General features: G+C 39.0%; 1 protein-coding gene across 1 annotated transcript; it reads left to right on the top strand.

The window, feature by feature from the left end:
- The first annotated feature begins 2931 nt into the window (after positions 1-2931).
- LOC121211381 (uncharacterized) lies at positions 2932-14558 on the top strand. Its single transcript, XM_041084141.1, has 2 exons — positions 2932-3060; positions 14310-14558. Exons 1-2 carry the CDS (start codon positions 2932-2934, stop codon positions 14556-14558), a joined length of 378 nt encoding a protein of 125 aa, XP_040940075.1.
- Positions 14559-24323: the final 9765 nt, after the last annotated feature.

Here is a 24323-nt window from a genome sequence, read left to right as displayed (position 1 = left end):
AATAACCACAAAGCATATATTTCATGATAAAAATCAGCATATCATATATTTAACATCAATAACTTAAAAATAACAATTATGCTATATTATTTACACATGAACTTACTTGGCTAATTTGTAGAAGATATTGAAATTTACGGACTATTCCGTAACTTTTTCTTTTCCTCGTTCTTCTTTGGATTCTTGATCTATAATATAAAATATTTCTAATCATTAGCATTTATTTGACTTCTATTTCACTTCACAATTTATGCTGTTCAAATTTCAAAATTGCACTTTTACCCCAAAATTTACAATTTTTACAATTTAGTCCCTACTCAATTCACCCATAAATTGAACTATTTTTTCTCAATTAACACTTTATTTTATCATTATAAACTATTTCACAACCTTTGATATTCTGAATTTCAACACCAACATCTAATTCATAATTTTTTTCACAATTAGGTCCTAAATACCATTTTCTATCAAAATGACTTAATAAAACAACCTTAATATGAAATTAGAACTTCAATTTCATAATAATTCATCATAAACTGCCCTTACTCAGCCAGGGTAACTTCCAATTTCATCCACCAAATCAAAAACTAATAAATTAGATGATTGGACCTAATTGTAAAAGTCACAAAAACATAAAAATTACTAAGAAAAAGTAAAAATTGAACTTACATGGTGCAAAAATATGAAAAAGCAGCATAGGAGACCTGCTACGGTGTTTCTGGCTGAGAAAGATGAAGAAATGTCTAGATTTTTCAATTACATCATTATTTAATTACTAACTTTTATGCTATATCCAATTTTGCCCTTTGTTCACATTGTTTTCTTGCTTATTTCATACCCAAACCGTCCAGCCATTAACCTTTGGGTCTAATTGCTCTTTAAATCCATCTTTTTAAATACTTAAGCTATTTAATCACATCTCACAAATTTTGCACTTAGTTCAATTTAGTCCTTTTCACCTAATTAATTATCGAAACCTTAAAATTTCTTGACGAAACTTTAATACTAACTTATTTACACTCCATAAATATTTCTAAAAATATTTATGGCTCGATTTATGAATTTGAGGTCTCGATACCTCATTTTTATTCCGTTTTATCTACAACTTCCTATACTACATAATTTCATTTAATATCCAAATGACCAAAATGCCCTTACTACTAAACTTTCCAAAATTCCATCCATGTCCAATTTTTGTCCATAGACTTACAAATTGGTCAAATTGCTCTGTAAGGACCTCTAATTAATAATCTAATTCAATTTTATGCAAAATGCTTCTAGAACACAAGTTTTGCAATTTATTCAATTTAGTCCCTAATTTCAAATTAAGCACTTTATGCATAGAATTTCTTCACGAAATTTTCACACAATCATGCAATCATATCATAGACTTCAAAATAATTATAAAAAAAAATTCTTTCTATCTCAGATTTGTGGTCTCGAAACCACTATTCCGACTAGGCCCAAAATCAGGATATTATAATAAGACTTTAAAACAGAAAATTTGCTATCGAAATGAGCACAAGAGGTACTCGCGAAAGGGGTATACGGGGTCGTGATAGAGGCCGGGGAAGTGTTAGAGCTAGGTTTTCAGCATCGGGTCACATGCCTGCTAGGGAGGCACCAGCCTCACCAATAACTGAGATAGGGTCTCATGATCGAGCAGCTGGGGATAATGCTCTATCTCAAGCAATGCTACGTGTTCTTGAAAGGGTTGCTGGAGCGAGTACTGAATCAGTAGGCCAAGGGTCAATTTTTGAGTGACTTTGGTCTAACGGAGCGAGAATCTTCAGGGGTGTTTCGGTGTAGCCCTAAATGTGGCAGAGTATTGGTTGGAGGCTACCGAGAAGATAATGGATGACCTTGACTGTACTGTAGAGCAAATATTAAAAGGAGCAGTGTCTTTACTGCGAGATGAGGCCTACCAATGGTGGTTCACCTTGAAAGAAGGTACACAGGCCGACCGTTTGACATAGGATTTCTTGAAAGTAGCCTTTTCAGGAAAGTATGTGGGCACAAGTTATATGGACGCCTGAAGGAAGGAATTCCTGAACTTGAACCAGGAGAATAAGACTGTGGCTTAGTGCAAGTTAGAGTTTCTGTGGCTGAGTCGATATGCTCACGGGATAGTTGCAACTGAGTATGAACGCCATGTACAGTTTGAGGATGGCCTCCAAGATGAGTTACATGTGCTGATAGCTCTGCAAAGGGAGCGAGACTTTGCTGCCCTTGTTGAGAAAGCAAAAATTACCGAGGATGTGAAGCGCTCTGAGCGCCAGAACCGCAAGAAAGATAGGGGCAGAAATAAGAGGGATTTTGGACCCTCAGGTTCTTCTGGAAGGCCTATGAAGAGGGCCAGATTTGATGGGTCAGTCCGAGCGGTTCCTGTCATTTCTACAAGAATGCAACCTTACGCTGATTGTGGAAGAGCTCACCAGGGTGAGTATTGGAAACAAACTGGGGCGTGTTTCCAATGTGGGTCCATGGATTATCAGGTTAAAAACTGTACTCAGAGGCCTATTCAGATGCAAGCTGCAGGTCAGGGCCAAATTCAACCAGAGAGAGGTGGTTAGCAGCCATCGAGAGAATGTGGATAAGCTAGGGGTGAAAATGGTTTGGGATGAGGTTATGGAGTACCGGGCAGAGGTGCTGGTAACACTGAGGAGAGATAGCTAGCCTTGGTCTATGCTGCTCGTCGCCTAGAAGATGGTGATGCCCCTGACATCATAACTGGTATATTCCTGATTTATAATGTACCATACACTGGTTTAATTGATATTAGGTCTACACACTCGTATGTTGCCTGCACTGTGTTTGAGACGTTGGGTATTCAGTTTGAAAATATCGTTAGTGAGATGACTGTGTTGAGTCCACAGGGACAGTCAGTTTGGGTGAATAAGTTGTTCAGAGGTCCAAGGGGTTGTTTTTTCGATGAATTTGATGGAACTGCCGTTTGGGGAATTTGATATTATATTGGGCATGGATTGGCTAGTGAAACACCGTGCAAAATTGGATTGTGCTGCTAAGCATATGGTGTTGAAGTCTACAAAGGATGAAGAGGTGACTGTGATAGGGGAGCGAATAGATTATCTATCTAACGTGATTTTTGTGACAGCCCAAAATTGACCCTAGCCGGGAAGTGGTTTCGGGACCGCTAAACCGAGTCACCGAAAGGTTTGAATGTGATGTTTATTGTCTAGAATATGTAATCATGAATGTGTAAAAATTTCAAGCTTCGATTTAGTCGATTGCATGTGAATTTAGTCAATAGGACTTATATGAGAAAATTTAAAAATGTGATAGGTCAATGCATGAGGACCTATTAGTGCATGTGGAAGAAAAAGGGGACTTGCATGTCAAATTCCCCCTCCCTAATATGTAGTGGCCGGCCATGCTATAGGTGGAAACATGTCTCCAACATGTTATGCTAGTGATGCATGTTAAGAAAAATAAAATAATAAGCATGGTGATTAAAAAAATGAAAGGAAGGGTGATGGAAAAAAAAAATAACATGGTCTCACCCCCCTTGTTGCCGTGAATTAAAGAAAGAAAGAAAAAAAAAAGAGTTCATTCTTGAACATCCTTGGCCGAATAGAGGAAAGAAAGGAAGGGGAAAAAGGCTTGAGAAAATCGGCTATGGTGGTTGCTAGACTAAGGTATGTTGATGTTGTCTTTGAGGTGCATGCATGTTTTAAATAGCCCATGTTTAAACCTTGAATCTTGTTGATAACATGAGCAATCGGTCATGATAAAGGGTTCAAGGAATGGTTGTTGTTCATGTTATTTGGATGAGAAATGGTGAGTTTTGTTGTTTCATGTTAAAGTTAGGTGAATGATGATAGAGGAGTGTTTGAACTATAAAAAAAAAAATCGGCTACCTTGTTATGAGCTAGGGCCGAATGTGGGTTTGGTTGTGCTTGAATATTACATGCTTGGTAGAATGGTGGATGAAGGTGCCGAATGTATGTTGGATTGATAGAGTCTCCAAATTGATTTTATGTGTGCATGCATGACCGAATATACGTGGTCACATGAGTAAGGAAATGAGTTATTTGATATGTGGTAAAAGTTAAGTACTAAATCGAAGGTTGCTAAAATTGCCATTTCTTGGCCGAATATGTGCTTGATCAATGAAGGAATTGTTGAAGAACATAGGTGAACTTGGTGAGGGCAATCGGCCTAGTGTATAAATGATATGAAGATTTTAGGAAATTGTTTTGGTTAGGTGTATGTATGATTAAGTATATTCGGCAATATACTTAAAGTGGGTACATGATATTACATTATAATTATTGAGCTTGAGTATATGGATATGTGTATATGTGGTCATATAATGACATCTTGGTTTGAAAATTTAATGATGTGTGATTGCCGAATGTGATAAATAAATTCATGTTATTGAGTTAAATATTGAATACTCTTATTTGTATTATTTAAGCTCAAGAACCTAAAGAAGAGGCGTCCAACAAGGGGAAATCGAAGGTCATCGAGTAGCCGACTCGGAATTATTTTACCCAACATAAAGTAAGTCATTAAGCATGTAGTGGGTAGTGTTTCAAATGGTCATAATGTGTATGTATTGATGCTGGTTGGAATGAATAAATACACTTATATATATGCATGTACGTATGTGATGATGAAATTGTTGAATGAATGAAAAGAGGTAAGATGTACTGAGTTGTTGATCTCGGCACTAAACGTGCGGGATAACCATTTATGACCATGAGATGGGCGCTAAGTGCGCGGGATTAAATTGTACAGCACTAAGGGTGCGATTTGACTATGTTGCACTCAGTGTGCGAAATGAATATGATGCACTAAGTGTGCGAATTGACCATGCGGCACTAAGTGTGCGAGCCTGACTATGTAGCACTAAGTGTGCGATTTGATTACGTGGCACTAAGTGTGCGAGTTGATTATATAGCACTGAGTGTGCGGGCTCAATGTACATTCATGAATCATTATGGACACTATGTGTGCGACACTATTGAGTCGATCGCGGACAGCGGATCGGGTAAGTGTCTTGAGTACATGGCTAATATGTGCTATGCTTATACTTGGTGTTGAGCTCGGTAAGTTGAACCTATGTGACAACTATACTTGAAGTCACGTACATAAAAATTTATCGTAGGATGGGTGAAAGGCCGTTTTGTTGTTTGATTGTAACGAAAATAAATCGATTTATGAAAATGCTTCAATGTCTTATTGATGAGTATATGAATTGTGAATGCATGAATTGATATGAAATTGAATTGATAAGTTGGAGGAACTATGGTATGGTTCGGTATGGATGGAGTGAATTGTCTCGTTCTATTTTGTTTCCTCTTGTGATAATGTTGTTGATAGATGGTAGTGCATTGCTTATGACTTACTGAGTTATAAACTCACTCGATGTTTCCTTGTCACCCACTATAGGTTGCTTGGTCTCATCTATTTTTACGGGGTCGGGCCGTCATTGAAGTCATCACACCGGATAGCAAGTTTTGGTACTTTCTTCTTAGTGTGTTTAGAAGATCATTTTGGCATGTATAAGCTAGTACGTTGTGTTTGAATTATGGCATGTAAACTTTAAGCCATGCGAAAATGGCACGAATGTTCGATTGAATTGGATCAAGGGTAGGCATGAAACGGACCTAGTTACTTTCGTAACAGATGCTGGCAGCAGCAGTGTCATGAGATTGAAAAATCACTAAAAATAGTGGGAGTGGAATTAATTGATGAATAAATTATGTAATCGAAGCTCGATGAGTCTGCTTTCATAGGAAGTAACGAAAAGATCATATGGGCAGTATATTAAGAGATAATCAGATTTTAGTGGGACAGGGCCAGAACGGTTTCTGGATTCCCTGCTCCGACGTTGGAAATTCATTATAAATTAACAAGAGATAATTAGGGGTCGTACCATATATGTACAGATTCCTCTCTGAGTCTAGTTTTCATAGAAACAAACGGCAACAGTATTGAAGCCCCGTGCAGGGAGATATCCCAGTCGTAATGGGCAAAGGTCAGTGTAGTCGACCCCTGCAACTTGGGGGACTTTGACTAATAAATTGTACTAATTGGCCCAACCAAAAATTCTAGAAAAAAAATACATAGATGGGCACATGAGTCTAGTTTCTGGGAAAAATTACGAAACTGATTTTTGAGTTACGAAACTCAAGATATGATTTTTAAAGCGGCTAGTACACAGATTGGGCAGTGTCTGGAAAATAAATTTTGTAAGGGGTTAAAGCCAGTTAACACCTCGTGTTCGACTCCGGTGTCGGTTTCGGGTTCGGGGTGTTACATTTTATTGGTATCAGAGCTATGGTTTAGTCGGTTCTAGGACTACCATAGCACGTATGAGTCTAGCTATACATGCCATAATGTTAATGTTTAAAAGGGTGATGACTTCTGACGGTTGAAATGTTTTTGTCTTGATTAGTAAATGGATCCCGGTGAAGAAAGAACCCTAGCGGATGACGTTGAGAGCGTAGTGGCTGCTCCTGCACAAGGGACGCCGCCTGTTGAACCTCAGTCATCTGCGAATAATCAAGGTGAGGGGGGCTAAACAAGCCTTCTTTACCATGATGAATGAGTGGGTCGCGCAATATGCCCGAGCCAACCCGGCTGTCCAACAATTCCCAAATTTGAATAATCCACCCCAAGAGCCTGTAAGGCCATCAGTCGCTGATCCTGTGAGGCTGAGTAAGCCACCTGTAGACTTGATTAGGAAGCGTGGGGCCGAGGAGTTCAAGGCCATAGTAACTGATGACGCTGAAAGGGCCGAGTTCTGGCTTGATAACACCATTCGGGTGTTCGATGAATTGTCATGCACACCCGATGAATGTCTAAAATGTGCTGTATCTTTGCTGCGGGACTCAGCCTACTATTGGTGGAGGACCTTGATTTCCATAGTCTCGAACGAGCGAGTAACTTGGGACTTCTTTCAAACGGAATTCCGGAAGAAATTTATTAGCCAACGGTTCATTGACCAGAAGCGTAAGGAGTTCTTGGAACTCAAGCAAGGCCGTATGACTGTATCTGAATACGAACATGAATTCGTAAGACTTAGTAGGTATGCCCGGGAGTGTGTAGCTGATGAGGTTGCTATGTGCAAAAGATTCGAGGAAGGATTGAATGAAGATTTAAAGCTACTAACGGGTATTTTGGAAATAAAGGAATTCGTAACACTAGTCGAACGAGCCTGCAAGGCGGAGGAACTTGGAAAGGAGAAGAGGAAGGCTGAATTTGAAGCTAGAGATTATCGTAAAAGATCGACGGGTAAAGCTCCGTTCTCAGCTGTGAAGAAGTTCAGGGAGGACATTAATAAGTCGAGGGCGACTGCGGGAATTTCCATCAGGACAAGACCATCGATGGGCTCTCGAGCTACTTCGGTAGCTAGTGTGGGCAATAATCGTCACGAGAAACCTGAATGTCCCCAATGTGGAAGACGACACCTAGGTGAATGTTGGGGCAAGTCTACTAACAGGGCCTGTTACGGATGCGGTTCGAAGGACCACTTCATTAGAGATTGCACGGAGCTGGATGAGAAGAATAAGATTCAAGGTGCAAGACCTAGTGGAGTGACATCTAGAGGTAGACCACCGAGAATATTAGGAGGCAGGGGTGGTAGTCAGAGGGGGGCCTCTGATACGGCCGATCGCGCCGAGAACCGTACTCCTGCTAGAGCATATGCCATTCGCGCACTAGAGGAGGCATCCTCCCCCGACGTCATCACTGGTACCTTCACTCTCTTTGATACTAATGTGATTGCATTGATTGACCCTGGTTCTACTCATTCATATGTATGCGAAACCTTAGCAACCAGTAAAACTCTACCTGTTGAGTCTACTGAGCTCGTAATTCGAGTATCAAACCCTTTGGGTCAATGCGTACTTGTTGATAAAGTGTGTAAGAGATGCCCTCTAATAATCCGAGAATCCTGTTTTCTGGCTGATTTGATGCTTTTGCCGTTCGACGAGTTTGATGTTATTCTTGGTTTGGATTGGTTAACCGCGCATGATGCGGTTGTGAATTGCAAAAGCAAGACTATCGATTTGAGGTGCGCAAATAACGAAATAATCCGAGTTGAGTCTGCGGACTTAAGGGGGTTGCCAGCTGTAATATCAGCAATGTTGGCCCAGAAATATGTAAGGAAAGGGTGCGAAGCATACCTCGCGTATGTACTTGATGATAAGGAGTTAGAAAAGAAACCCGAATCGGTGCCGGTGGTCTGTGAATACCCGGATGTTTTCCCTGAAGAGTTACCGGGTTTGCCACCTGTTCGGGAGGTAGAGTTTGGTATTGAGCTTGTACCTGGAACTACGCCTATTTCGATCGCTCCGTATCGTATGGCACTAACCGAGTTAAAAGAGTTGAAAGCTCAGTTGCAAGAATTGACGGATAGAGGTTTCGCTCGACCGAGTTTCTCACCTTGGGGTGCACCAGTATTGTTCGTGAAAAAGAAGGACGGAACCATGAGGTTGTGTATTGATTATCGTCAACTGAATAAAGTGACGATAAAGAATAAATATCCGTTGCCGCGTATTGATGATCTGTTCGATCAATTAAAGGGGGCATCGGTGTTTTCAAAGATAGATTTGAGATCGGGTTATTATCAGTTGCGGATTCGAGATTCGGACGTACCCAAAACTGCTTTCAGAACGAGGTACGGTCACTATGAGTTCTTAGTGATGCCGTTTGGGCTCACTAATGCCCCTGCGGTGTTTATGGATTTGATGAATCGGATCTTTAGGCCGTATTTGGATCGGTTCGTAGTTGTGTTTATTGATGACATCTTGGTCTATTCAAGAGATGAGGCCGAACATGCTGAGCATCTGAGGCTAGTGTTGCAAATTTTGCGGGATAAGCAGTTATATGCTAAGTTCAGTAAGTGTGAGTTCTGGCTAAGAGAGGTTAGCTTCTTGGGTCATGTGGTATCCGCATCGGGTATTCGGGTTGACCCGAGCAAAATTTCAGCCATACTTAACTGGAAGCCTCCGAGAAATGTTACTGAAGTCCGGAGCTTTCTAGGGCTCGCCGGTTATTACCGACGATTTGTCAAAGGTTTCTCGATGATAGCCACACCAATGACGAAGCTACTTCAGAAGGATGTTAAGTTCGAATGGACGGAGAAATGTCAGAAAAGCTTCGATCAACTGAAAACTCATCTGACTGAAGCTCCAATTTTGGTACAACCCGAATCGGGTAAAGAGTTTGTCGTTTATAGTGACGCATCCCTACTCGAGTTGGGTTGCGTATTGATGCAAGAAGGTCGAGTTGTGGCCTATGCGTCGAGACAATTGAAGCCACACGAGAGAAATTATCCGACCCATGATCTCGACATTATTTGTTATTGTGTTTGCATTGAAAATATGGCGACATTATTTGTTTGGTGAGAAGTGCCATGTGTTTTCGGATCACAAAAGTCTCAAATATTTGATGACTCAACGGGACTTGAATCTGCGACAAAGACGTTGGCTTGAATTGTTGAAAGATTACGAGCTTGTCATTGATTACCACCCGGGAAAGGCTAATGTGGTTGCGGACGCCTTAAGCCGGAAATCACTGTTTGCTTTGCGAGCGATGAATGTACACTTGTCTGTTCTACCTGACAATGTGTTAGTAGCTGAATTAAAAGCCAAACCATTATTGACTCATCAAATTCATGAAGCTCAGAAAGTCGATATGAATTGGTTGCAAAACGAGCTGAGTGTGATCCGAACAAGGAATCGGAGTTTCAGATTGATGATGATGGTTGTTTGAGGTTTAGAAGTCGTTTGTGCGTTCCAAGGAATTCGGAACTCATTCCGATGATCCTGAACGAAGCCCATTGTAGCCGAATGTCAATTCACCCGGGGAGCACGAAAATGTACAATGACTTGAAACGTCGGTTTTGGTGGCATGGTATGAAGCGAGACATCTCCGACTTTGTTTCGAGATGTTTAATATGTCAACAAGTGAAAGCGAAACATCAAGTGCCTTCAGGGTTACTTCAGCCGATCATGATACCCGAGTGGAAATGGGACCGAGTCACAATGGACTTTGTGTCCGGACGGCCATTGTCCGCAAGTAAGAAGGATGCGATTTGGGTTGTTGTTGATAGGCTGACTAAGTCGGCTCACTTTATCCCCGTGCGTACGGATTTTTCATTGGATAAACTAGCCGAATTGTATGTTACTCAGATTGTGAGATTGCATGGAGTACCTATTTCTATCGTGTCGGATAGAGATCCGAGATTCACCTCGCGATTTTGGAAGAAATTGCAAGAAGCTCTGGGTACCAAGCTGCATTTTAGCACCGCTTTTCATCCCCAAACCGATGGTCAATCCGAGCGGATAATTCAGATACTCGAGGACATGCTGAGATGCTGCATCCTTGAGTTTAGTGGTTCATGGGAACGGTATGTACCTTTGATTGAATTCGCTTACAACAATAGTTTTCAATCAAGTATTAAGATGGCACCTTACGAGGCTTTGTACGGTCGTAAATGCCGTACACCATTGTTTTGGACCGAGCTCGGTGAAAGTAAAATTTTCGGAGTTGATTTGTTAAAGATGCCGAACAGAAAGTAAAAGTAATCCGTGAAAGTTTGAAGGCAGCCACAAATCGTCAGAAATCGTATGCGGATCTGAAACGGAAGGACATTGAATATCAGGTGGGAGATAAAGTGTTCCTTAAAGTTTCGCCTTGGAAAAAGGTACTTAGGTTTGGCCGTAAGGGCAAGTTGAGCCTGAGATTCATTGGGCCGTACGAAATCTCCGAACGAGTGGGGCCAGTTGCGTATAGATTGATTTTGCCCCCTGAGCTTGAAAAGATTCACGATGTCTTTCATGTTTCGATGCTTCGACGCTATCGATCTGATCCGTCGCATATAATTAGCCCATCAGAGGTTGAAATTCAAGCCGATATGAGTTATGAAGAAGAACCGATACGTATCCTAGCTCGTGAGGTGAAAGAGTTGCGAAACAAAAGGGTTCCGTTGGTTAAGGTGTTGTGGCTCAAACACGGGATCGAGGAAGCAACTTGGGAACCCGAGAGCTCGATGAAAGAACGATATCCAAACCTATTTACTGGTAAGATTTTCGAGGACGAAAATTTCTTAAGTGGGGGAGAGTTGTGACAGCCCAAAATTGACCCTAGCCGGGAAGTGGTTTCGGGACCGCTAAACCGAGTCACCGAAAGGTTTGAATGTGATGTTTATTGTCTAGAATATGTAATCATGAATGTGTAAAAATTTCAAGCTTCGATTTAGTCGATTGCATGTGAATTTAGTCAATAGGACTTATATGAGAAAATTTAAAAATGTGATAGGTCAATGCATGAGGACCTATTAGTGCATGTGGAAGAAAAAGGGGACTTGCATGTCAAATTCCCCCTCCCTAATATGTAGTGGCCGGCCATGCTATAGGTGGAAACATGTCTCCAACATGTTATGCTAGTGATGCATGTTAAGAAAAATAAAATAATAAGCATGGTGATTAAAAAATGAAAGGAAGGGTGATGGAAAAAAAAATAACATGGTCTCACCCCCCTTGTTGCCGTGAATTGAAGAAAGAAAAAAAAAAGAGTTCATTCTTGAACATCCTTGGCCGAATAGAGGAAAGAAAGGAAGGGGAAAAAGGCTTGAGAAAATCGGCTATGGTGGTTGCTAGACTAAGGTATGTTGATGTTGTCTTTGAGGTGCATGCATGTTTTAAATAGCCCATGTTTAAACCTTGAATCTTGTTGATAACATGAGCAATCGGTCATGATAAAGGGTTCAAGGAATGGTTGTTGTTCATGTTATTTGGATGAGAAATGGTGAGTTTTGTTGTTTCATGTTAAAGTTAGGTGAATGATGATAGAGGAGTGTTTGAACTATAAAAAAAAAAAATCGGCTACCTTGTTATGAGCTAGGGCCGAATGTGGGTTTGGTTGTGCTTGAATATTACATGCTTGGTAGAATGGTGGATGAAGGTGCCGAATGTATGTTGGATTGATAGAGTCTCCAAATTGATTTTATGTGTGCATGCATGACCGAATATACGTGGTCACATGAGTAAGGAAATGAGTTATTTGATATGTGGTAAAAGTTAAGTACTAAATCGAAGGTTGCTAAAATTGCCATTTCTTGGCCGAATATGTGCTTGATCAATGAAGGAATTGTTGAAGAACATAGGTGAACTTGGTGAGGGCAATCGGCCTAGTGTATAAATGATATGAAGATTTTAGGAAATTGTTTTGGTTAGGTGTATGTATGATTAAGTATATTCGGCAATATACTTAAAGTGGGTACATGATATTACATTATAATTATTGAGCTTGAGTATATGGATATGTGTATATGTGGTCATATAATGACATCTTGGTTTGAAAATTTAATGATGTGTGATTGCCGAATGTGATAAATAAATTCATGTTATTGAGTTAAATATTGAATACTCTTATTTGTATTATTTAAGCTCAAGAACCTAAAGAAGAGGCGTCCAACAAGGGGAAATCGAAGGTCATCGAGTAGCCGACTCGGAATTATTTTACCCAACATAAAGTAAGTCATTAAGCATGTAGTGGGTAGTGTTTCAAATGGTCATAATGTGTATGTATTGATGCTGGTTGGAATGAATAAATACACTTATATATATGCATGTACGTATGTGATGATGAAATTGTTGAATGAATGAAAAGAGGTAAGATGTACTGAGTTGTTGATCTCGGCACTAAACGTGCGGGATAACCATTTATGACCATGAGATGGGCGCTAAGTGCGCGGGATTAAATTGTACAGCACTAAGGGTGCGATTTGACTATGTTGCACTCAGTGTGCGAAATGAATATGATGCACTAAGTGTGCGAATTGACCATGCGGCACTAAGTGTGCGAGCCTGACTATGTAGCACTAAGTGTGCGATTTGATTACGTGGCACTAAGTGTGCGAGTTGATTATATAGCACTGAGTGTGCGGGCTCAATGTACATTCATGAATCATTATGGACACTATGTGTGCGACACTATTGAGTCGATCGCGGACAGCAGATCGGGTAAGTGTCTTGAGTACATGGCTAATATGTGCTATGCTTATACTTGGTGTTGAGCTCGGTAAGTTGAACCTATGTGACAACTATACTTGAAGTCACGTACATAAAAATTTATCGTAGGATGGGTGAAAGGCCGTTTTGTTGTTTGATTGTAACGAAAATAAATCGATTTATGAAAATGCTTCAATGTCTTATTGATGAGTATATGAATTGTGAATGCATGAATTGATATGAAATTGAATTGATAAGTTGGAGGAACTATGGTATGGTTCGGTATGGATGGAGTGAATTGTCTCGTTCTATTTTGTTTCCTCTTGTGATAATGTTGTTGATAGATGGTAGTGCATTGCTTATGACTTACTGAGTTATAAACTCACTCGATGTTTCCTTGTCACCCACTATAGGTTGCTTGGTCTCATCTATTTTTACGGGGTCGGGCCGTCATTGAAGTCATCACACCGGATAGCAAGTTTTGGTACTTTCTTCTTAGTGTGTTTAGAAGATCATTTTGGCATGTATAAGCTAGTACGTTGTGTTTGAATTATGGCATGTAAACTTTAAGCCATGCGAAAATGGCACGAATGTTCGATTGAATTGGATCAAGGGTAGGCATGAAACGGACCTAGTTACTTTCGTAACAGATGCTGGCAGCAGCAGTGTCATGAGATTGAAAAATCACTAAAAATAGTGGGAGTGGAATTAATTGATGAATAAATTATGTAATCGAAGCTCGATGAGTCTGCTTTCATGAGGAAGTAACGAAAAGATATATGGGCAGTATATTAAGAGATAATCAGATTTTAGTGGGACAGGGCCAGAACGGTTTCTGGATTCCCTGCTCCGACTTTGGAAATTCATTATAAATTAACCAGAGATAATTAGGGGTCGTACCATATATGTGAAGATTCCTCTCTGAGTCTAGTTTTCATAGAAACAAACGGCAACAGTATTGAAGCCCCGTGCAGGGAGATATCCCAGTCGTAATGGGCAAAGGTCAGTGTAGTCGACCCCTGCAACTTGGGGGACTTTGACTAATAAACTGTACTAATTGGCCCAACCAAAAATTCTAGAAAAAAATACATAGATGGGCACATGAGTCTAGTTTCTGGGAAAAATTACGAAACTGATTTTTGAGTTACGAAACTCAAGATATGATTTTTAAAGCGGCTAGTACCCAGATTGGGCAGTGTCTGGAAAATAAATTTTGTAAGGGGTTAAAGCCAGTTAACACCTCGTGTTCGACTCCGGTGTCGGTTTCGGGTTCGGGGTGTTACAATTTTTGCATTAAGGGCTAAGAAATTGGTTCGCAAGGGTTGCGAGACGTTTCTAGCTTATGTTAGCATTTCTGATTCTAAAGGTCCTTCTGTTGGAGATGTCAAAACTATTAAGGAGTTTTCAGATGTATTTTTTGAAGAGCTTCCTGGGTTGCCTCCAAACCGTGGGGTCGAATTCGGTATTGAGCTCCTACCTGGAACAGCTCTAGTGTCCATCGCCCCTTATAGGATGGCATCGAAGGAGCTGGTCGAGTTAAAGGCTCAAATTCAACAGCTACTGGACTGAGGATTCATTCAATCGAGTGTGCCCTCGTGGGGAGCACCAATGTTGTTTGTGAAGAAGAAGGATGGATGCATGCGCATGTGCATCGATTATCGTCAACTGAACAAAATGACTATCAAGATAGATCTTCTTGATCAGCTGCGAGGAGCTACGATTTTCTCCAAGATAGATCTTCTGTCTGGGTATCATCAGCTATAGGTTAAGAAGGCCAATGTGTATAAGACCGCGTTTAGAACTCGTTATGGTCACTACGATTTTCTAATGATGCCGTTTGGGTTGACAAATGCACCAACGGCTTTTATGGATTTGATGAACCCAATATTCCAATCCTATTTGGATCGATTCGTAGTTAGGTTTATAGATGACTTCCTGGTGTATTCAAGAACCGAAGAGGATCATGATGCACATCTTCGAATTGTCTTGCAAATTTTGAGGGAAAAGCAGCTTTACGCAAAGTTCAGCAAGTGTGAGTTTTAGCTACGAGAAGTGAGATTTGTGGGTCATGTGGTGTCTGCCGAGGGGATTGGGGTTGATCCTCGAAAAATTGAAGCCATAGTGGATTGGAAACCACCAAAGATGGTATTTGAGATTCGAAGCTTTCTAAGTCTGGCAGGGTATTACAGACGTTTTGTTGAGGGGTTTTCACTGATTGCTGCACCTTTGACTAAGTTACTGCGTAAAGGGGTACCATTTAATTGGACTGATAAGCAACAAGAGAGTTTTGAGAAACTGAAGAAAGTTCTGATTGAGGCCCCTGTTTTAAGACAACCAGAGTCTGGGAAGGAATTCACTGTCTATAGTGATGTGTCGCACATTGGATTGGCTTGTGTGTTGATGCAAGAGGGTAAGGTGGTTGCTTACGCGTCTCGTCAGCTTAAGCCTCATGAGGTGAATTACCCCACTCATGACTTGGAGTTAGCTGTGGTGGTTTTCGTACTGAAGATTTAGAGGCTTTACTTATATGATGAGAAGACTATTATTTACACAGATCATAAAAGCCTCAAGTACCTCCTCACTCAGAAGGAGTTGAACCATAGGCAACGAAGGTGGATAGAGTTGCTTAAGGATTATGATTGTTCAATTGAGTACCACCCTGGTAAGGCTAACGTGGTAGCTGACGCACTGAGCCGTAGGGTTGTATCTAATTTGAAAGCAATGTTTTCTCGTTTCAGCCTGTTTGATGATGGTAGCTTGTTAGCTGAGCTTCAAGTGAGACCGAACTGGGCTGGTCAAATTAAGGAGAAACAGTTGTTGGATGAGTCATTGGTTCCTCATTTTCTATTGGTTGAGAATGGTCAGACTACGGATTTTGGGCTGAATAGTGAGGGAGTGCTATGTTTTCGTGGGAGAGTTTGTATACCGATGGATTCTGATTCAAGGCAATCTATACTACAATAAGCACATAGTAGTCCGTATGCTATGCATCCTGATAGAAAAAGTTATATCAAGATCTTCGTGAGCTGTACTGGTGGCCGGGCTTAAGCGCGAGGTTACTAGTTTGCAGGTAAGTGCTTGACATGCCAGCAAGTTAAGGCTGAGCATCAACTGCCTTCTGGGTTACTACAGCCAATAAAGATTCCACTCTGGAAATAGGAGAGGGTAACCATGGATTTTGTAAGTGGGCTACGCTTAACACCGACTAAGAAGGATTTGATATGGGTTATTGTAGATTGATTGACTAAATCTGCCCACTTTATTCTGGTCCACACTGATTATTCATTGTAGAAATTGGCCAAGTTGTATGTGGCTGAGATTGTGAGACTGCACAGAGTACCAGTTTCTATCATATCAGAAAAAGATCTTAGATTTACTTCTCGGTTCTAGAAGAAGTTACATGAAGCTTTGGGTACAAGGTTGGGCTTCAATACTGTGTTCCATCCTCAATCATACGGTCAGTCAGAGAGGGTGATCCAAATACTGGAGAACATGTTAAGATGCTATATAATTGATTTTCGAGGCAGTTGGGAAGACTATTTGTTGTTGGCAGAGCTCGCTTACAACAACAGTTACTAGTCTAGTATTCAGATGGCACCGTATGAGGTGTTATATGGTTATAAGTGTCGTACTCCTACCTGTTGGACGGAACTTGGTGAGCGGTGAGTTTTGGGGCCCGAGTTAGTTTTTATTACTGAAGATAAGGTAAAGTTAATTCGAGATCAGTTAAAAGAAGCAACTAATAGGCAGAAGTCTTATGCAGACTTAAAGCGTAAAAAGATCGAGTACTAGGTAGGGGATTATGTCTTCCTGAAGGTCTCATCAGACCTTACCGAGTATTAAAGCGTGTGGGACCTATCGCCTATCAACTCAAGTTGCTTCCTAAGCTAGATAGAATTCATGATGTGTTCCACGTCTCCATGTTGAGGCGATATTATTCTGATCCCTCACATATAGTGCCAGTTGAGGAAATTCAGATTAGACCTGATTTGACTATCGAAGAAGAACCGATGCAGATACTAGATCATGACATTAAGGTATTAAGGAGGAAATCTATTCCACTAGTCAAAGTGCTATGGCGTAATCACGGTTTAGAAGAAGCTACGTGGGAACCAGATGAGCTGATGCGACAATAATACCCTCACCTATTCTGACCAGGCAAATTTTGAGGTCGAAATTCCTTTTAGGGGGTAGAGTTGTAAAGCCCCAAAAATATAGGGTCTGTAATTTTGCATGGTTTAACACAAATTGCATGTTTGGTGTGGTGGTTAAGTGAATTGGGTGTGTTTGGGGATGTCTGGGAAGTCCTGGGTTCAAGCTTCGGCTATTGCAGAATTTTTGATTTTGCTCTTAGAAGAATCTAGGTACTAACTCATGGGTTTTATAAATGGTTGTGGTTGTTTTGTGTCACAAAAAGCTTTGTGGCATAGTGGCAAGTAGCGTGTGGAGCATCTGAGAGGACATGGGTTCAATTCCCAAGTAAAGAAAAATGAGATTTTATTTTATGTCTCTGTTGCGTGAGAGGTAGAGTTGGATGTAAACTCTGCAGAGGTGGTTAGAGACTTGGTCAAAAGGGATTTGGATGAAGGTTGGTAGGGATTTGGAGGAGGAAAAGGTGGAGAGATAAGGGGGAGAAAATCGTGGAGCTTGGGTGGGAAGGTGTTGGCCGAATTTGAGACTCTTTGGGGTTGAGTATTCGGCACTTTGGGGGAACACTTTGGGGAATTTCTCCTTTCTTTTGGTAGTGCCTTATAGGTATAGGAACAAGAGGGCTTTGCATTTTTGTTGTTTTTCGGTAACTTTTCTCTTGAGTTTTGTTGTTTCCTCTCTGCATTTTTGGTACGTCTCTGACCATTCGGGTTTTCTCTCTCTCTCATTTATCTTGAGACCATCAAGCCTCTCTTTTGCAACTTATTATTGACCGAACATCTCCACCTTCCCCCTCCCTTATTCGTTTTGCTTGGTCGAATATCTTTCTGATCCTTCTTCACTCTCCTTCTTACTCTCAACTACGTTTCCTTTCTTGGAGCCTTGGCCGAATACCACTTACCTCCTCTCCCTCTCTACTTATTTGGGTTTTTCTCTGTGCTAGCCGAATATCCCCTTTCTAAGCCGAATCTTCCCTGCTTTGATCAAGGTAATTGAGTTTCCTCTTGGATTGCCGAATTCTTAGCATTAGCTGAGCCTTGCTATTACTATCACCAATGTGTGGGTCCACGGTTGTGCCGTTCCTCTTTGTTTTTGTTGTGCTACAATATTCTCCCTCTCTAACCCCTTCCTTTTTATCGATTATTGTCAGGAGTGCATTCGTGGCATCGCGTGCCTTGATTGTAGGCTGTGCTGGGGTAGGCCGAATGCTGCTATCCTCCTCTCTTAGTCCACAGTTCGGTGAGAAGTGCACTTGGTTTATGTGGATTACATTTAAGGTTATTTAACAAATTAGACTTTAATGCAGATCGTTGCCAAATAAGTGAGTGATCGTTAGTTAAGGGTAGATTGAACCCTACTTGTTTTATCAAGGTAAGCGGTATGTATTGTTGGGGGATTAAGAGTTCATAAGAGGGTGGTTAACTCGAGTGATTAAAGACTGACATTGGATCATTATTTTGGATCAAGGTTGGGCGTGTGGTGATTGACGTTCTCCTCTCCAAAAGGTGTGTACTTATACAGCAAATCTTGCTACTATCGAAACATTGGATAAAGGTGTGTATTCACACCACTACGTTACAGCGAATCAGTAAAAGCCAAAAAGCCGAAAAGCTGAAACTTCGACATTTGAGGCCTTACGAGCGTGCAAACGCCTGTGTTGTAAACTGAGCCAGAGCATTCTCGTGGGCTTGGGCCGTTATGGGCCTCGTTGGGCTGAGATGGGTCGAGTGGGCCCAATGGGCTCGTGGGCCCCATACAGATAAAATTTACGGTAAGTGACAAATAATGGAGTGGGTTATGGTGATCGAATAGTGGACTGTAGACCTTTTGAAGGGTCGTTATCTATACCGAGACCCCAAAATTAATTAAATGATTGAAATACCCCTGATGGGTAAAATTACTGTTTTACCCCTAACCGGTGAAATGACCATTATACCCCTAGTGGTAGGTTAATTGATGTGTGTATGACATTTATATAACCAGTTTGAGTATGACATACTGCATACACGTAATGTTTATGACACGACATACTATATGGGGTTGGGTTTCTAATTTTGAAGAAGTACTGTATTGTGGCTTTACCACATAATTACTGCTCTGGTAGCTTTGCCACGTTTACTGTTATTAGCAACATTGTTGCGTTAATGTTAGCAGCTTCGCTGCGATATTGGTGTGTTGGTTGGGTGGGTCAATGTAATCCCTACATGGTGTGTTGGTTGGTACGGGTGGTGTGTTGGTTAGAATGGGGTGGATTACATGTCTGCATTGTACTGATACTGAATTGGGTTAGGCCCACACTGTTACGGTATAGGGCTAAGGCCGAGACTGTACAGATACTGAATAGGGCCCAAGTCTAGACTGTTACTGCATGCATTGTTTACTGTTTGACTGATAGGGGATTACACACTGAGTTTTTGTAAACTCACCCTTTCTTTTAACTATACAGGTAATCCTCAGCCTTAGACGGTTTGGAGCTGTGAGGGACTCGGAGCTGGCCACACGATTGCTGATGTTCTACTTTTGACTTTATTTACTCAATTTTCGTATTGGATTTTTGGTTATTTAATAAGGCCATTTGAGGTTTTAACTTTTATTTGGGCTTCGATTTCTTTCCTTAAACTGTTAGACTAGGAAAAGACAAGTTTTCAAACCAATTACTGTTTTCAAAAACATATGTTTTAACTTCTTAAATTTAATTTAGCTTCTGTAAGTGAAAGAGGTTTTCAACAAAATAATTAAGGACGTCTTTAGAGGTGACTAACTTTTCAATGAACCACGCTTTTAAAATTAAACGAACACTAACTGGGACTTTACACAAGCTTTAAATTGTTAGAAGGGTTTTTTAATGGAAACACGGTTTCAAAAAAACACGTTGATGTGACACGCCAGATTCGGCCATAATTTCTAGGCCGGGTTTGGGATGTTACAATTCTAAACCTTCCCATGATTTAAATCTAACTATTTACCATTTGAATATAAACCCTACTACTTTAGTTACTCTTACGATCTGGTCTATAAGCTTTAAGTTCTAAATTCCTAATTCTAACGAATTAATACATCTAATTAATGAATATAACTAATTAATGAACCACAAAACCAACACATTGCTCACTCTAAAAAAATCTCTCGATTTAGCTTTATTAGAAAAACTCAGTTTAAGAAATTTGGCTAAAACTAAAATTTTTAAAAATTTTGGGTATTACACACTGAGTCTTTATTAGTAATTATATAGATTGAACAACTGAATAAATGATAACTAATTAGCTAAATTAGGTGTAATTTGAGTTCTAGGTTCATAAATTTGATTGAGAAACATAATGGTTTTCGTTACTTTGTTTAGTGAAGTCTTTATAATTTACTTAGTTTATTTTTAGTAGTAATTAGAATTTATTTTTTATTGACCTAAATTAGATAAAATTGAATAGTTGATACAAAGAAGCTTCGAATTTGGTCTCCGCGCAAATGTTCTCATCTTATCACTTTATTACTTGATCGACATGTGTACTTGCATTACAATTTTTCGTCATCAAGTCAAAGGATTACCTTTCTCATATAAGATAATCTAGTATCTTAAGTTAATGAACTAATTTGCATGGTGGTTACATGAGAATTTATCCTAAGAAACTTAAGTGATTCCATCTAGTGGAGTCCTCATTGAGGGTCATATCTGATGCACTTGTTTCCAGAACAAGAATCCATGGTTGTCATCAAGTACTCACTTCAACTTATGGAATTGGCTACATACATCCAAAGTATGTAAGGTCAACATATGCTAGTCTCTCGAGCATTACTAAAGCACTATCTTGCCAATGCATTGATTAAGAACATTTTTAAGAACATGGGTTTGATGTATAAAGATCCCACAATTACAACTTGTTTACAATTCCTTTGTAGGTCTTATTAGTTCCATGGGCTTCGTTTTATTAGTAGTTTGAATAACTTGTTTGTTATTCACGTTAACATCAAAGAAAACCTTTACACTACTACTCTTTAGTATACAATTTTGCTTTATTAACATATATATATCCAAGTCCAATCAAATTGCAACTAGGGCATTTATTCTTTCACAACAAGAAAACGCACCTAAAAAAATCAATTTCTCTATGTAAACTTATTCAGATTAGCTATAAAAAAGAGTGAGGTCGTTAATGCATGTTTTGCTTACTTGACCTTAAGGAAACCACAATCACATTATGTCATGTCTCAAAACTCCAAGATCAACTCTTAACTTGGGTACATCAAGTCACATTCGACTACACCCTAATAGAGCTCTTAAAGTTTTTAGGTTTGACCTAAGAGAATAAGGTAATCAACGAATGGGTCTTTGTGAAACTTAAGACTAAATAAATAAAACCTTCATTAGGACAAAGAGGGGAAAACTGAGACTAATGGGCAAAACTTCTCCTAACAACCTAATATCCACTAATGGCTGTCGAGACTACCAATATATGAACCACTTCTGTAAAACTCATTTTTCAGTGGTGTTAGAAATAGTAGTTTCGGGGCCACAAATCTGACGAGTAAGCTACAAATATCATTATTTAAGATTTATGAGTCAAATCTAGTATTATTATAAATTTTGACTTGATAATTTATGTTATTTGAACGAATAATTAGGCTAAAGTGGTTTTAGAAAATGAGGTGATGAGACCTTATTTCTATAAACCAAGCTAAAAATATTTTATTAAATATTTATGGAGTGTTATTAGGGGCATATTAAAATTTGACTAAGAAATTTTAATGTTTAGATAGTTAATTAATTGAAAAGGACTCAATTGTAAAAGATGTAGAACTTAATCACTATAGCTTTATTTTTATTAAATGGTTATAAAAGCATGAATTAAGGGCTTTATGTGGTAATTATACCGTTTTAGACCATATTGGAAATTTTATGATTTTAAATATGGAATTTTAGTTGTTTATTTTACGGTTAATATAGTAATTTAATAAATAAACTTAAAACAAAAGAAAAAAAAAGCATGCATCTTCTTCATTTTCTACCTTCATCACCGAATAAGAAAATGGAAAACTCCATTGTTGCCTTCATAAGCTTTGGCCAAGCATGGTTTTGCATGTAAGTTTAATTTCCACCCGTTTTTTGTGAATTTTATGTTTTTGAGTTTGTATTAGTTTATTCTAGCTAACGGGGGTCAATTTGTAAAATTGTTAAATGTTATAGGTTATGCCATGGATGAATTTGATATGTTTTTGAAATTTTATGATAGATTGTTAAGCTTGGCTGTTAAATAAACATATTTTGTTAGGTAATTTTTGATGATTTTAATGTTTAGGGATTTATTTATGAAAATGGTAAAATTCAAGGAAAATATTGTAAATTGATGATAAAAATGGGCTTTTATAAGGCTAGGTAATAATCGGCTAGCATGAATTTTAATTAAAAGTGGTTAAATTGCAAGTTTCAAGTTTAATGACTAAATCGTAAAAAAGGAAATTTTGAGGGTAATTTTGTAAATTTTTATTGTTAAGGGTTATAAGCTAAATTAATTATTTTAAATTCTGGAATGAGATTAATTAAATAAACATAATTATCTAGATCAATAAATGACTCAAACGGACACAAATTATGGAAAAATCAAATTAGTGGATTAGTTGTTGGATCACGTTAAGGCATCGTTTTGGTACAGGTAAGTTCGTATTATATGTAATATGTCATATTAAATTCCCTGATAATTGTTTTATTCTAATAATTGTGATTGTAATTATTGAATGTTGGCTGAAGAAAGTTTAATGAAATTGAGTTGTATTGGAGATAGTGTATCGAGCCTTGAGTCCAGCAGGATTCGTACTGGTGTATACTATCAGGCTCTGTACTTAGCAGGCTTCGTGCCGATGTATATTATCAAGCCCTATGCCTAGCATGTGTAATAGCCTGATTTTGTGCCTAGTCAGAATAGTGGTTTCGAGACCACAAATCCGACGAGGAAAAAATTATTTTTATTATATTTTTATGGTCTACAATTTCATGGAATGATTTAGTGAAAACTTCATTCGAAAATTTCGACGTTCGGGCACTCAATTTAGTCAAAAGGACTAAATTGTAAAAAGTGCAAAACTTGAGTTCTATATGCTAGAGGTGTCCAATTGTTAGGAAATTTTAAATTGGAGGTCCCTAAATGGTAATTAGACCATTGGTTAATTTGTTGGACAAAAATGAACATGAAATAGGTGAAATAGAATATTTTTAAGTTAGGAGCATTTTGGTCATTTAGTAATTAAATGATTAAATAAAGTAAATAAAAGCCAAATTTTGGTCATATTCAATCCCTTGGCCGAACTTTTGAAGACCACCATGGCTAGGGTTTTGTTCAAGCTTTCCAAGCTCCATAGTAAGTCCGTTCTTGCCCCGTTCTTAATGATTTTTACGTTTTTGAAATCCTCGTAACAAGATTTACCTATTTCTACCCTTGATTTGAAGTAGGGTTCATGTTTAAAAATTTACCCATGTGTGACATGTGTGTATTTTGATGTTTATTAGAGGAATATGAATGTTTGTTGTGTGTTGAACGACTTTTACTAACTAGTTTTCGATAAAAATGCCTAAAATGACTAATTTGTAAAAGTTATAAAAATTGTCATAAATGTGTGATTGAGTGGAAATTGTGGGCTGATATAGTTATGAAAATGATTCAACTAGGCTTTTAAGTTAAATAAATTGAATGAAAATCATTTTACGAGACTAGGGGAAAAAGTGTAAATATGACAAAGTTTAGGGGAAAAAATGTAATTTTACCATAGTATGACTTTTGGATCACATTGACTAATGTGACTAATAAATAGACTAAATGTGATATTATAGATCAAAGAAAATGAGGTTCAGACCTAGAACGAGGGAAAAATGCGTATTTGATGGTTAGGTCTTTTTCACCATTTTTAGTATCGAGGGTAAGTTCATTTGCAAATAATGCAACATGTACCATACTTTAAATGCTTTAATATTGTATGTATGGTAAGTTCATATGAGATGTTATGTCATATTTGTAACACCCCTTACCCGAGTTCAACGTCGGAACAGGATACGAGGTGTTACCGTACTTAAACCCATGCTTACAAACATTTCGTGCCATAATTTTCGTCCAAATTAAAACTTTTTGAAAACTGAACATAAAGTCCCTAACACGAGCCCACAAGGCCCAAAACACGCTTCGAAAAATATTTGAGACTTAA

Source organism: Gossypium hirsutum, chromosome A12 (genome assembly GCF_007990345.1).
Source record: "Gossypium hirsutum isolate 1008001.06 chromosome A12, Gossypium_hirsutum_v2.1, whole genome shotgun sequence".
NCBI classification, from domain to species: Eukaryota; Viridiplantae; Streptophyta; class Magnoliopsida; order Malvales; family Malvaceae; genus Gossypium; species Gossypium hirsutum.
This window is presented reverse-complemented; position numbering and strand designations above follow the sequence as displayed.

Excerpts from the sequence above, each read along its gene's own strand:
- LOC121211381 (XM_041084141.1), top strand. The coding sequence starts at position 2,932 with ATGAATTTGATGGAACTGCCGTTTGGGGAATTTGATATTATATTGGGC. Across the intron at positions 3,061-14,309 it reads AGTCTACAAAGGATGAAGAG|GGTTGCGAGACGTTTCTAGC; the intron begins GTGACTGTGATA and ends TTGGTTCGCAAG.